The 14887-nt window shown below is 51.2% G+C and overlaps 1 protein-coding gene and 1 pseudogene across 2 annotated transcripts; one reads left to right on the top strand and one right to left on the bottom strand.

Annotated features, from left to right (window-relative positions):
• Positions 1-506: 506 nt before the first annotated feature.
• EV420DRAFT_t92 lies at positions 507-604 on the top strand (annotated as a pseudogene). The gene has a single exon. The product of its transcript is annotated as a tRNA-OTHER (tRNA).
• EV420DRAFT_1731804 (cytochrome P450) lies at positions 517-5355 on the bottom strand (the record flags this gene model as incomplete). The annotated part of the gene is made up of 22 exons (XM_060479930.1): positions 517-914; positions 968-1030; positions 1104-1294; positions 1342-1355; positions 1416-1536; positions 1592-1856; positions 1908-2043; positions 2097-2149; positions 2197-2218; positions 2298-2381; positions 2441-2657; positions 2791-2814; positions 3387-3639; positions 3693-3774; positions 3833-4022; positions 4075-4088; positions 4141-4261; positions 4309-4497; positions 4627-4651; positions 4819-4908; positions 5011-5119; positions 5169-5355. 22 exons carry the CDS (start codon positions 5353-5355, stop codon positions 734-736), a joined length of 2631 nt encoding a protein of 876 aa, XP_060334406.1. The 3' UTR covers positions 517-733.
• Positions 5356-14887: the final 9532 nt, after the last annotated feature.

Below are 14887 nucleotides of genomic sequence, written 5' to 3'. Positions count from 1 at the left end.
CACCCTAAAAAGCGAATATTTTCGTTTATCTCCAGGAATAAAGTGTGCCAAAAGTACTGTGGAGGGGTCGTTTGGGTGTTTTCAAGGTCAGGGAATCGATTGGTGAAGTCCTCCAGCCGATCCAATGCATGCAGCAGCCCCCAAAAGCGAATATTTATGCGATTTTCATTATATTACCCTTTTATCCCACTATCCAGGGCTCCTATGCATCATTAGAGGGCTCTATTTTATGTTGTTTATGTCTATACAGATTATAGTGCCATCCCCTGGCCCAGCCAGTAGGCTGAGAATAGCCCAATAGCTACTTTGACCGGAAAATAGCCCCTATTTTGGGTATTAAAAATGCGGCACTGCCACTGGATCCAGCCAAAATTGATGGGCTGATTTGGGGAGCCTAAAAAGGCAAAAGAGCGCACCAGAGCGGAGCAAAGGGAGGGCATCAATATGAGGTCATAAATGTTAAGGGAGGGAGGGTATATATAGAGATGAAAAGACATATATATAATGCCAGTATGGTGTAGTGGTTAGCATGTGTGCTCGAGAAAGTCATGTGATATTATTGGATTTATTTTTGAGGTCCCGGGTTCAATTCCCGGAATTGCCCTCTTTTCTAATGATGCCATCATTGACACAGATTGGGAAGCTTACTAAGCCACTTTGTCATCCTGATGGAATTACTGTATATGGGCTGGATGTAAACTGACACTCCTGATGTATCACAATTAACTGTCAACTAACACCTTTCAAACAGAAATCTAGCAGACCAGGCTGGCCCTGGACATTTGTGCTGACCGAAGCCAAAAGTTTCAGATGGGAACGGAACGTTGGGGTTCAATTTCCCGTCTTTCATGAACCTGTCAGGGTTGAACTTGTGGGTATCTGGACCATAGGTAGTCTCATCATTTAGCAGTGCCCTAATGATTGACGTTATCGGTAAAACTTTAACAAGAAGGTAGCTCAGACTAACCAAACGTTACCCACGACAGTTGCACCAGCGGGTACATCATATCCACGATACTTGTTGTCTTCGCTACAACGATGAGATATAGCTTTAAATACTGATAAGCTGGATGTGCGAAGACTTCCATGTTGGAGAACCGCACCTAAAGGCACTGACCGGCGCCCATCGCAAGACTTCATTGACAATAGCTTGAAGATAGGGCAGTGACTTGCAGTCACTGAAGTCAGGTAATCGCCCTGGTCCAGTTGCCTCATCCACGGCAGTTTGTCCCTTTTTCTGTACTTCAGGATACAGGACCATCGCCAGGATGAAGGAGCACAGCGTAGAAACAGTCTAGGACACTATCAGTAAGAACTTAAATACAGTGTTACATTACACACAGTGTCCGCACCACCTACCACATGCATCGGATGTCAGTGTTCGAGAGATAAGGGTTGAAATCACAAATATGTACCTGTGTAGAATGAGGCCATCGTCCCACTTATGATATTCTCAGCTTCCTTTGTTTGTGCATTGTCAGCATCCATTTGGGAGACGTATTTGTACGCAATGGAGGGTTCCGCAGACCCATTTTTCTGAAACGACCTCAAGTTCAGCTATCTCTGGTGTGGGGAGAAAGGCGAGGCTCACAATCGATTGCTCGACAAAGTCCATGGTTACTAGAGGCATCGCAGTGATGGGCTTTCGCCATTCTTTCGCTTTACGCTTGAAGCCTGCTCCCGGGAACCAATCGGGTGTAAACCTCAATATCAGGAATACGTCGACAAAAAAGGAACCTGCATTCGCAGCAGCAGCCATTGCCTTGAGAGATGCCTCAGCGATCCGAAGATAATAGTCATCAGCCATTTTGACATCGATGCCATACGTAATGCCCAAGATCATCCGTCCAGCCATCCTGAGAAGAAAATCAGTAAGTATAGACTGGAGGGCTGAGGATGTCACGCACAGTCGCACACTATCCATAAATATTTCTGGATCATCAAGAAGCCTTCTTAACAGAAATCTCGCCGAATCAACTTGTTGTTGGTTGTATTTTCCAGAATTTGAACCTCCAAACTCTTGATAGAAGATCTTGCGATGTGCTAATAAGACATCGGTTGAGATAGGAAGCGGCATGAAAGCAAAAAGAACAAACCTTTCCATGCCTCTCCGTAATGAGCAAAGGCAGTTTCCCATTCAAAGCCCATCCTTGAACCAATACAAATGGCTGAATGGGCATTTAGGCATGAACTCACAAGTCATTCAACATCGGAAAGTCTGGTCTACAGCATCGCATAAGCGACACGTGATAGAGCATTGGAAAGACAAACCTATCTGCATATATCGACGACCGTACCTCCAACAAATCCTTGGCGGCATCTCGAGCGTTGATAACGATGACCGGGGTATCCCACGAGGTTGAGAGAGATGATTTCGGAGTCTGATGACATATTTAGGTAATTGTAACCAACGTCTAGGAATTAAATCAGCCAGGCTCACCATACTGTCGACTCAGATCTCTATACGTGACCCATTCATACTTTTCTGGAATGTCGTAAATGTTTCCTATGATAGGAAGTCCTTTGGGACCCGGAGGCAAGTGTCGCTTGGGCTTAGATGATAGGAACCTGTTCAAGGTGTAGACCAGTGCAAGGAAGGCAACGATATCTACCAGTGAAAGATCCATCAGTGCTTGATGAAATTTTCGTAAAGTTTTCTGTTTATATGCACTTACCAAAGACAAATTGGGCCAGTCCATCCGAAGATGAAAGTGGTCACCAAACCAATGTGGGAAACCAGCAGAATGTGACGTTGAAATCCATGGCAGCGATAGATAATGTAGAACATACCACGAGGTCATCGGATGACAGAGCCTAAGAACCGAAATATGGAAGCCAGGTCAGGCGTGCAGATGATGAGTATGGTGCCATTCTGCTTGTCAAATGTTGCTGTTCCTTTGATCCTTGTGCCAGCTGGAGCAAATGAAGAAAACTTCGAATTTTGTTTAGATGATGTACATTGAGGCAGCATCGCGGGTATGTAGGTGGAAGAAAAAGGACATGATGGCAGAAGGCAAGAAACATCTATCGGCCCGGAATTTGCTGTCTCTGTTCCCACGCACTCGCCAACTTCATCTTTGTTCGATTATTTGAAAGGATCCTACTCTGATGTACAGAAGGTGACGGCCACACTTTAACATATATAAGATAACATGTCCCATACATAGGACCAAAGAATATGCAAGCTAGTATACTGAAACTTCTTGTACTCAACCCACAAGTGCCGCCTTAGGAAACTTGAACACCGGACTGAATCAAAAATACTGAAATTTGTGACCTGGGCTTGATCTCGCACTCGAATGGAACTGGATGGCTGTGGCAAAATGTACATTGGCATCCATTCATCAAAGGGAAGAAACCACCTGCCTTAGCATGCCCGATGTTACCTTGCCCGACGGCTCAATAACGTCGCCTTTATCATCGACCGCCTTGGTAACATTGAACACAGCTAGGATCGACGCAATCGACATCCAGATAGATGCTTCAGCCATTTCCTGGCCTGGACAGATCTGTCGCCCGAAGCCAAAAGCCTCGCTGGGATGTGGAATATCTGCATTTATCTTTCCATCCTTCAAGAAACGATTTGGATTGAAAACGTTGGGGTTTTCTCCATATACTGAGACGTCATTGACCATCGCCCTAGCAGAAGTATTACACGCTAAGCCATACGGAGTAGGACAAGTGATACAAACCACGCATTACCAACGACTATTGAGTCCTTGGGGATGTGATATCCTTGATATTCATCGTCTTGAGAGACTCTGTGCGGAACAGCTAGCACCCATATTAACAAAAGCTAGTTTATTCCAAGGCTTAATTAGATTAGACTTACCAAGTGGTGTAACTAGTTTCCACTGAAGGACTTCCTTGAGTAAGGCATTGATATAGGGTATTGTGTTGTAATCGGAAAATTCTGGGAGTCTATCGCATCCAATGGCATCGTCAATCGCCTCTTGCGCTTTCCTTTGGATGTCTGGATTTTGCGTCATGGCCAGTAGAAAAGTGCTCAAAGCGGAAACGGTCTAAAGCAGAGATTTCAGCATGACATGGCATAGTAGCAGGATGAACGCTTACGGTGTCTGATCCAGCTGAGAATAACATGAGTGAGATGAAATATCAAATAGACTCAGAGGCTCTTACCGGCATATGAGGATGCCAGTACATTGCGCAAAATCTCTTCCTTCTCTGATGAACGCTCTGCATTTTCCTCCATCTCATCAATACACTTGGATGCGATAGAATAATTTGATGTACCGGAGACCTGTCTATCGTTGAGTGCAAGTATGAAGCAAAGAGTGTATATTTTACCTTCGAATCATGGACGAATTTCATGGTTACATGCGGCATCGCCTTGACCGACAAGTTCCAATGCGCGGCTTTCCTCTTAAAATCAGCTCCTGGGAACCAATCTGGAACATACTGTAAGATAGGAAATGAGTCAACGAGGAATGATCCTGCGTTCCCCGCCTCGGCCATTCCTGCCATAGCAGTTCTCCGCTGTTTGAACAGTAAAAGTTGTCGTTATCCCGGACGTCTATACCATAAGTGACACCTAGTATAACTCGTGCCGCCATACTGGAGGTAGAGTGTTATAATGCAAGCTGTCGGAAAGTGATTTGGACTTACAAGCGTATGCTCTCTCAGAAATTTCCTGGGTTATCCAGAAATCTCTTCAGAAGAACCCTTGCTCCATCGAGCAGATGAGGATAGTGGTTGGTCACTGCAGGGGCCGATGAGCTCTTTGTGGAACAGTTTACGGTGCTCTGAGGAAGTAATATAATTAGCCCTTTTTTCTTGTTGGTTGTAGTAGTAGCTGACCTCTCCAGTAAGCGCCGTATCGATAAAAGGCAAAATGCCAAGTGAAACCGATTCTGTAAGGCAAATGAGCTTAATGAGACGCTGTTAATCCTAAAGGGTCAAGCATTACAATCCGTTCAACATAGGATAGGACGGCCTATATGGTCGCCGTTAGATATGGGTTTGTCGAGTAGACAAGAGCTCCCGACACACCTGTCAGAGTATATAGCAGAACGTTTGTCGAAAAGTTCGCGGGCGGCTTCACGAGTGTTGACAACAATAAGGTTGGTGCCCATTAAATCGAGGTGGATAATATCGGAGTCTAGAGCCATTATCAACACAGGAAAAGCGGGATAGAGATATTTATTTACTGTATCGTCGTGCCATGTCCCTGTAAGTGATCCATTCGTACTTTTCTGGGACATCATAGATATTCCCGACAATGGGGAGTCCTCTGGGTCCTGGCGGTAGACGAAGTTGAGGCTTCAAAAAGAGCCGGTATAGCACGTAGCTCAGCGCAAGAAACGCCGAGAGGTCTGCAGCCCGAAAGAAATCCATGATGGTTGGGTAGTCAAGGCTTGTCATCCAATATTTGCTGGGATTTATAGCGAGAGCAAGATTCTTCCAAGTTCAAAGCGAATAAACGATTGCATAGAGATAGTTATAGGAATGCTTGCGATAGCCGACCGCCACTCTTGCATTGCCGCGTTGGATACGCAATCTCTATATTGTTAGCCACTAACTCTTATCGACTTAGATCGGGTTAGGATCGCTACTCGCACTTCGGTAGACGATGCACTAACAAGTCAAAGGCGATGCAAGTCGATGGGACAGATAGTCATGAAGAACGGAGTTCGATGTTAGGTAGAATAAACCTTAGCCGAAGCTGGGGTTTAGACCAGCTGAGGCTCTACTTAAATACACGTTGAGTAGACTAAAGATAGTACTGTGAGAATGTCCGATCAAGACCGCAGCATAAAGCGCAGCATAGAGTAAGCATGAATACGTAAGAAAAGAAAAAGAAAAGAATAAACCATAACATTACCCCCTCCCTAAGACTCGTTCGTCCCGAATGAGTTCTCGCTCTCCGTCCCGCTTTCTGCAGACTGACTATAAAAGGAAAGGATGGTATCATCATCGTTGTCATCATCTTCTGAGTCGAAGTCCCAGTTTTCGTAGACCCGTTGTAGATTTTCGAGATCTAACTCGGAGTCCTCGTTGTCCGATGTCTTTTCCACTACCGGGATTCCATCTGCTTCTTCTGCGGTGACTTCCCGCATCGCTATTGACGACTGTAAATCGGAGTGTTTTGGGTTCGTGCATTCAGAGGAGTAAACGGTTTCGATGTCCGTGACGCATGGGGTATCCGGGTCGTGGTAAGCCGTTTCAGTGCCCGGTGGTATTTTGTCGTCTCTCCCCACCGTCCTTCCATACTTGTTGACCTCCCAATGAATCCGTTGGAGATGTGCCTCGTACTCGTTTACTAGCTCCTCCGCATTGGCCATGTCCGAACGTTTGACCCAGGAGTTCTCCTCCCTTGGGTAACCCTTCCATTTCACCAGGTACTCTGTTATAGTACGACGGGTGCGTCCGCGACCAATGACCTTGTCCCGCTGTTCCACGATTTCTTCGATTTCGTATTCTTCTTCGTCGTCAACTAGCTCTGGAGGTGGTCGTTCGGGGCGTGGTTGATGAGGAAATATAGGAGCCACGTAGGGCGTCAGTAGTGACTCATTGAAGCGGTTGTGAATCTTCCACTTTATTGGTAGTTTCAACTCGTAAGCAGAAGCCCCCTTTTTTGCGATGATGGTGAAGGGGCCAACACGGCGGTCCCCAAGTTTCTTGGTCGGCCTAGGGAGATGAAGGTTGGTCGTATCGAGCCATACCTTATCCCCTGGCTGGTAGTTCACTGCCTGGCCTACACGCTTGTCGTAAGCTTTTTTCATCGAGTCCGCCGCCTTTTCCAGGGATATTTTGGTCTCCTTCTGCGCTTTCTCGATTTCCGTCACTAACTTTGCCGCTGCTGGGACTATCGTTGGTTTGCGGGATGTAGTGATGACCTGCCCATCTCTCCCAAAGACTACCTTGTACGGGGAATACCCAGTGGACGAGTGTTGGCGATTATTGTGGGTGAAGGCTGCTAAGGGCAGCCATTCACTCCAATCGTCCTGTCTATCGTTGACAAACATCTTGAGGTATTTTTCGATTTCCTGGTTTACCCTTTCCGTTTGCCCGTCCGTCTGTGGGTGGTATGCGGTGGAGGGATTTCCCTCAACGTGAATGAGGGTATAGAACTCCTTCATGAATTTAGAGACGAAGACAGAACCGCGATCCGAGATGACCTTTTCGGGCATTACTCCGTAGGGCACGTAGACATAGTCCCTTAGGATTTTGGCGAATCCAAGGGAGGTGAGCTCTTCAGTGCAAGCGATGGGGATGATAGTTTTAGAAAAGCGATCGACGACAACTAGGATGGAATCGTAGCCCTTTGAACTCGGTAGCTTGGTGATCATGTCTACCGAAATGTGGGTCCAAGGGCGAACCGGAACCTCATTTGGATGAAGAGGTGCTTTCTTGGGGCGACGGTCTGCCTTAGTACGTTGACAGATGTCGCACCCCTTTACGTATGCTTCGACGTCCCTACGCATTCGTGGCCACCAATAGTCGCAAAGTACCAATTCCTTGGTCTTTTCGATCCCTGGATGTCCTGCGGTAATGTGGTCGTGCTTGAGGGCTATGATCTGTCCTCGTAGGTCGCGGTCGACCGGTATGTAGATGCGCCCGTCATACCATAAGAGGTCCTGTTCACGGGACACCCCCTTCTCATGATTGAGGGAGTCCGAAATTCCCCTGTCCCAACGGCGGGGATCATGAGTGGCGATCTTAATCCTTTCGTGCAGCTCTTCAGTAGTCGGCATGATCAGAGCCCTGAAGTGCTCTGCCTTGAGGACTGTTATGTCCTTGTTGTCCTCCTTTCCCTGATCGTGGTCCGCCCTTCTCGACAGAAGATCTGCCTTGCGATTTTGTGCCCCGGGTTTGTGGTGCAGGGTAAACTGGTACTCTGCCAGCTCAGTTACCCACCGTGCTTGTCGTCGGTTGAGCTTCTGAGGCTTGCGGAAGTACTGGAGGTTGGAGTGGTCCGTCCAAATCTCAAAGTTCTCCCTCGCTCCCATTAGGTACTGACGCCATTCCTCGAGGGCGATCATAATGGCTAGGAGTTCTTTGTCGTAGATTTCATAGTTCCGTTCCGTCACCGATAAGGCTTTGGAAAGGAAAGCTACTGGTCTCCACTTCTCGTCTTGCCATTGGGAGAGTACCGCCCCTATCGCTCCTTCACTGGAGTCCGCTTCCACCCTGAACCGTCCTTGATCGAGCGGGATGGCGAGTACCACATCCTCCCGGAATAATTCTTTGAGCCTTTCGAACGCCTCTTCTTGGGCCTTCCCCCATTTCCATTCTTGTTTGCCAGTGAGGGACGTAAGTGGCTTGACGTGCTTGCTGTAATCGCGAATAAATCGTCGATAGAAGTTGCAAAACCCGAGGAAAGACTGAAGTTCCTGCTTCCGGCGGGGAACAGGCCATTCCAGTAACCCAGCAATTTTTACTGGATCCATGCGAATCTTTCCCTCGCTGATGATAACTCCCAAATACTCGGTCTCCTCCACTTCGAATTCGCACTTCTCCGCCTTGAGGAATAACTTGTTTTCCCGAAGAATTTGTAGCACTTTGCGTACGATACGTCGGTGCTCTGCCTTGGTTTTGGAGGCGATAAGGATGTCGTCCAGGTAAACGGACACTTCTCCGGCCGCGATGAGGTCCTTGAAGATATTGTTCATCATCCATTGGAACGTGGCGGGAGAGTTGGTAAGTCCGAAGAACATAACCAAGGGCTCGTACAGCCCACGGTTGGTTCGGAAAGCGGCCTTCCACTCGTCCCCTTGTTTAATCCTCACGTTGTTGTATCCCCAGCGTACATCCAACTTGGTGAAATACTTGGCCTTCTTCAGCCGGTCCATCAGTTCCCCAATAAGCGGTAATGGATATCGGTTCTTGATCGTCATTTCGTTCAGTTTCCGGTAATCCTGAACTGGGCGTAGCTTGCCATCTTTCTTCTTGACAAAGAAAAAGGGGGAAGCCATAGGGGATTTGGAAGGCTGAATCCGACCGGTAGACAGGTTCTCGTCTAGGAACTTGTCTAGCTCCTCTTGTTCGGCGTGATTAAGAGGGTACACCTTGCAGTCCAGGTTGGCGTTAGCATTGGGGGTCAACTCGATGGCGTGATCCCAGGGTTTACGAGGGGGCAACTCGTCAAAATTCTCTTTGTCGAAAATATCCTTGAATTCCCGATACTCCTCAGGTACTATTTCCTCGAAGGACTTGGTAGTCTTTTTGGCGTTTGCTTGGGCCGCCAACTCGTTAGCCCTGGTTCCCATGGCTCGTACATGGAAGGCTTCCTCGAAGTCTATTACTAGGATGGTGTCTCCCTCCTCGTATTCATCCCATCGTGCCGAGGGATCGGTGTCGGGGAGCGAGAATGGGATCTTTCTGCAGGTGCATCGGGCTAGGGTCACCGCTCCGGTGTCCCAATCAATGAGCGGATTATGACGTTGCAACCAGTCATGCCCTAGGAACAAGGGAGTAGAGCCTAGATCGACTACCGCTAGTTCGATTCGCTCCACGTGATCCCCTATTCGTAGCCGTACCTCGGCGTACTCGGTAATATCTCCGCCTTTGTTGCGGGTGCCGTCGGCATTGTAAACCGGAACGGGTCGGGCCGCCTTTTTGAGATTAAGGCTGTGCTCGTGGGCCCAGGCCCGATCTATGGAGCTGCCCGTGGCCCCGCTGTCTACTAGGGCGGATATGGCATGGATCTCCCGAGTATCGAGCGTTTCCAACTGCACTTTTATTGAAACGTTCCGTCCTTTTCTCCCCCGTATGTACATTGGTGGTTTCTGTAGATCCTCCATCCACCGCCACCGCTCCCTAGCCTGTTCGGCCGTCTCCGTCTGCTCCTCTAGTTGATGGCATAACTGGTCGGTCACCTCTTCACGGCGTCGAGGGTGTACCCACCCATTGAGGACGGCGCGAGTCGCCGCGTCCCCTCGGGCGATCCGTAGGGCTCGGTGGGTCCACAGGATCCCATGGGGTTCGTAGTACATCGCCGCGAACACCTTCTTGTCGTTAGCGTTCGGGGTGAGAGACATGGCGGGGGACGTCGACCTTTTAGGGGTCACGACCGGTATGTCGGATCGTAGATGGGCTTCTTCGTCTTCTACTTCTTCCAACCGAACCATTGGGTTCTTCCCTCGAAGTGGCATTTGGTCACCTGGACGAGAAAGGTCCAGAGGCGGCACTTGGGCGCCTTTGGAAGTCGAGGTGGTGGAGGAGGGCTCGCTGCCCTGTGTTCGACCCTGGCCACGGGCGCTTGTGCTCGGCGTTGTAACCTCCACAGTCGATCCAGTGCTTACGCTCTCCTTGGACCCGGCGGTACTTCGGGTAACCCTTCGTGAACGCACACATGTTGGCTCGGACGGGGGGTCTACACCGTTTGCCGCAGCATTGTCCTTGGCTACTAAGGGCAGGGGGTCCCTCGTCTTCACGGCCTCAGCTGCTTTTTCATCGCCTCCCACTGGAACAGACGGCCCTAAGGACGCAGGCCCAGCGGGCTGGGTTGTCGGCCTTTCTCCCACTCCGGGGTGACCTCCCTTCGTCAAGGGTGCAGTCGAGACACGACCTAGGGGGTTCTGCCCTCGAGGGGCTTTCCCTGTGCGGTCGGCCGGGGGTTCCTGAGCTGTGGACGCCCCTAGGGGTTCGTTACTGAGCACAGACTGCGCCCAGTGGCGGAAATCCCCTCCTACGCCGTAGGTGTTTTGCGATTCATCGTTCTTAATTTCTTCGACTGGTAACGCGGCGAAAAAGTTGGTATATTGTTCATACGGAGTACCTACATACGTAGTATAAGTCCGACTAGTATTACAGGAGCGCGCACCAATGGAAACTAAGTCCTTTGCCGACGCCGTCGAATCGCTTACTTCGACGCCGGCTGATCTTTTGACGACTTTTCGTCCTTCTTCTTCTCTTCCTTTGCCTCCTCGATCTTCGTGGTGGGGGCAAGTTCCTCGTTCTCGGCTTCAGCGAGCAATTGGCGAAGGCGGGCGACATTGGGCTTTTTACGAGGTGGGAGTTTGACGGGAAGCCACTTGGACTTGTCATCAGGGCACTTGTGCTTCGGGCTCCACCCCGTGTTCCCACACTTGAAGCATCGCTTGTCGGACCGCAGCTTGTCGATTTCCATCGGCTGCCCGGCACCTCCATAGGTGGTTCCAGTGGCGTCCTTCTTGTCGCCCCCGGAACCCGACCCGCTTCCCTTCGATTGATTGCCTCGACCCGAACCGCCTTGGTTCGAGGAGGACTTACTGCCCAGTCCTTGGGCTACTCCGTACCTGTAGTTGGCGTCGATCCTTAAGACTCGCGCCTTCCATTGTGCGTAGGTTGTGGGGCGCTCGTTGTCCCCATGCATAACCGTGTTTCGCACCGTTGGCCTTATCGCCGCTTCTACTGCTTCAAACATCTGCTTCTCGTCACCGAACTCTTCGCACTTGTGAGCCAGGCGTTCGAACTTCGCGAAGAACTCTACTGCGGTTTTGAAATCCGCTTGACGGATCTTCTTCCATTCTGCCTTCCAGATCGTTAACTCCGCTACCTCGCGGAACTCGCGGGTAAGGTCCTCGGAAAACTCCGCCCAGGTGGGGAATCTCCAGTGACCCTGCGGGTCTCGGTAACGGTAATACTGGTCGACCCACCACTGCTGGGCGTCCCCTCGTAGATATCCTTGAGCGAATGTAACGCGGTAGGGGTTATGCCCCTGATCGTTCATGGTATAGTACATGGGAAACACCGCGAAGTAAACTTCGCAGTGGTGAAGGAAGCGCGTGATGTCCGAGGAAACTCCTGTGAAATACTCCGGCTGGGTCACCAGCTTGGGCTTGACGTCATTCCACGGGTTGTTTACTGCCCCCGGCGCAAGTTGCCAGGGTGGAATCGGATCCGGAGGAGATGGCACGTGAGGGGGTACTGGTGCCTTGGGTGGTCGCGACACCGACCGTAAGTGTCTGTTGTCTTCCGGCGGCGGATAGCCGCCGAAGTTTCGAGGCGGGTTCGGTTCCGCCGGTGGCATTGAGGGCACCGTGGACCCCTTCCCTTTGTCGGGGCGAGACGGTCCAGCGCCCGGGTCGTCCATATCGTTGTCGTCTTCTCCCGCTCCTCCGAAGAACCCTTCGGGGAAGAAGTCCGACGGGTCCGTCGGGTGAGGCATCGGCTGAGGCCGCTTGTATGGTTCACACCCCTGTTGGGGTGCTCCTGGGTTCACCAGGTTCCAGACGAGGGCCGCCCTGTGCCAGGTTTCTACTTCGAGGATATTTTTCATGAGGTATACGTCCCCCATCTGTTTAGCGTGTCGGTAATCCTCGCCTGCTTCGGAGAAGAGCCACTGCGGGTCTTTCTCCATGTCTTCCATCATGATTTCGTACAGTCCGTGCCAGGGTAGTAACTCGAAGATCCCGGGCCTAGGCGTGGGGCCCTGCAGAAGGACCTGCCTGACCGCTGTCATCACCGTCGGTTCCAGAGCCTGGTTTGGAGGTCGGATCGGCATTCTCTGCCTCCTTCCTCTCTCGGGCGAGTCTGTCGATCTCCTTGTTTCGCTTCCACCTTCCGATGTCGGAATCCTCGTTGGAGATTTCCTCCTGATAGACCCTCCACGCTCGGGCCCGAGCCTCGAGGTCGGTTCCTGCCCTTCGGGCATATCCTGTGTACCGGACAGCGGCGGCTCGGATTCGGTTGTCCACCTCGGCGGGGGTGGCGTCGGGCTCGAGAGGGAGATCCCAGAAGCCGTCGGGCCCGTAGAGGGCGTCTTCTTCAGCGCGACGGATGCGTGCGTCATGCGCTCGGCCTCTGTCCATTCTGGCCTGGACGTCTGGGGACTCCCGGGCATCTCGAGAGAGTCGGAGGGACTCGACGTACGTGTGATAGAGGAGCGGCCACGGACGCTGATTCGCAGGGACTGGGTTGGCGAAGGCTCGCGACGCGACTGAGGGTTCCCAGTCGGAGACTCCGGCGAGTCGCTCGGAAGCGGTAATTGTTCCAAGTTCTTCGGCGTCGTAATCCGGGAACTCGCCCCAAAGCTCCCCATGCGTCGGCTCGTGCGAGGAGACGGGGGAAGTGAATATTGGGGCCTCGGGCCCTTCAGAGAGCGGGTCGGGCTCACCTCCGGTTGTGACTCCGGCCACAGGAGTCTCTTCCCCGTCGTCGGCATAGACCCAACTGGTGTCGGGGTACCAGGCGACTGGGGGCCCTCGATTGGTTGGCCAGGCCCTTGGAACAGGCTGTGGCTGAGCTGAACGGGTGGTAGCCGCGGAGGCTCCGAGGCTAAGCTCTTCGGGGTCGTCGTAGAAGTCGTCTCTTCGACCCCGGTTGCGCGCCATTCTTGCGCGATCTCTGGCATTGTCGGCTGCAATCCTCCTGTCACGGACCTCCTCCCATACTCCTGAGCTTCCCCACCCGGAGTGGGTTCTCTCGCTCGTGGAGCCTCCGGAATCGGTGGCATCTTCCTCCTCACTCGCGTAGAGGTTGTTGAGGATGTCGTCGAGTCGGGTCCTTTCCCACTCGGTGAGCTCATCCCCTTCGTACTCGGTGTCAGGGCTTTCTTCGCCCGTGACCAGATGCCTGGTGCCTTGTCCTCGGACTCCGTCGGTGCTTGACTCGCCTTGGACTGGAGAGACGTCGAAGAGACCTGGTAGGGGCGTGTCTCCTCGCTCGAGGAGTACCCGCCCGGTATCTGCGATGTCGATGGATTCTGCTGGTGCGCTGGAAGCGCTTCTGTAGGAGTCGGTGCTCGACTCGGAGGATCGCGAGCTGAGTCGCGACAATGCGTAGAGGGATTCTCCAGATTCCCTGGAGGCGTTGGACTCGACATCTCCTACTGTTTGTTGGGAGGCCGAGGGAATATCGATCACTGGCGGTGGGTATGCCGGTGCGCTGGGAATATAGTGGAACGGTAGTTGTGCGCGGACTTGTCTCCGCTGGCAGCAACGGCGAAGTTGGTACAAAGTAATGGAGAAGAAAAAGAGTATAAAAGTCGCGAAGACGGCGAGAATGGACTCGGACCAGGGCATTCGTCCGGGAATCTATTCGTGGCGTAATTCGACGATCGACCATGCAAGCTGATAAACAGCAAGGATGGTAAGAACGATGAGGAGAACGATGATCAAGCTAAGGTCGGTCTCGTAATTGGAACCGTTCATTAACTGGATTTCGCAGGAGTCGTCAGAGGGGGAGCTTGTTACTATCAACAAGATAATTGTCAATAGCGATGCAAGCTGGAGGGTGAGTATAAAGGGTTTCGTGTTGGGATACGTGGTTCCTAAACAAGACGGGGATATAGTGCGTACAGGGCGACTAGCAAACTTGCTAGCAACACTGCCGGTATTCCGAGTCCGATTAGAAGGAAGGTTAAGTATACAGTCAAGAAGACTGCGAGGAGTAGGTCGTCGTAGATGATGATTTCAACAATCCACCTGGTCACTAACAACAGGAGGAGTAGCTGAGGGGGTATTAGCCACAAGGCTAGCGCAACGAAGTAGTGTATCGGATGAATGTTGGGTGGTAAGTGCTTTTCCGTCGGTCCACTCGCTGTACGTTGACAAGCACCGGGTTGTCCACACGAACGTAGGCGATGACCTCTCTGGTCAAGCAAGATGATATTTCGTAAAAGAGTTGGGCAGCGCTCTTTCTCGGAAGTGACGCTGAGCAACGTAGAGCGAGCTTCGGCTAAATGTTAGCCACTAACTCTTATCGACTTAGATCGGGTTAGGATCGCTACTCGCACTTCGGTAGACGATGCACTAACAAGTCAAAGGCGATGCAAGTCGATGGGACAGATAGTCACGAAGAACGGAGTTCGATGTTAGGTAGAATAAACCTTAGCCGAAGCTGGGGTTTAGACCAGCTGAGGCTCTACTTAAATACACGTTGAGTAGACTAAAGATAGTACTGTGAGAATGTCCGATCAAGACCGCAGCATAAAGCGCAGCAT

Source organism: Desarmillaria tabescens (genome assembly GCF_030435595.1).
Source record: "Desarmillaria tabescens strain CCBAS 213 chromosome Unknown EV420scaffold_8, whole genome shotgun sequence".
In the NCBI taxonomy this organism is placed as follows: Eukaryota; Fungi; Basidiomycota; class Agaricomycetes; order Agaricales; family Physalacriaceae; genus Desarmillaria; species Desarmillaria tabescens.
Note: the sequence above shows the minus strand (reverse complement) of the source record. Positions and strands in the feature narration are given on the sequence as shown.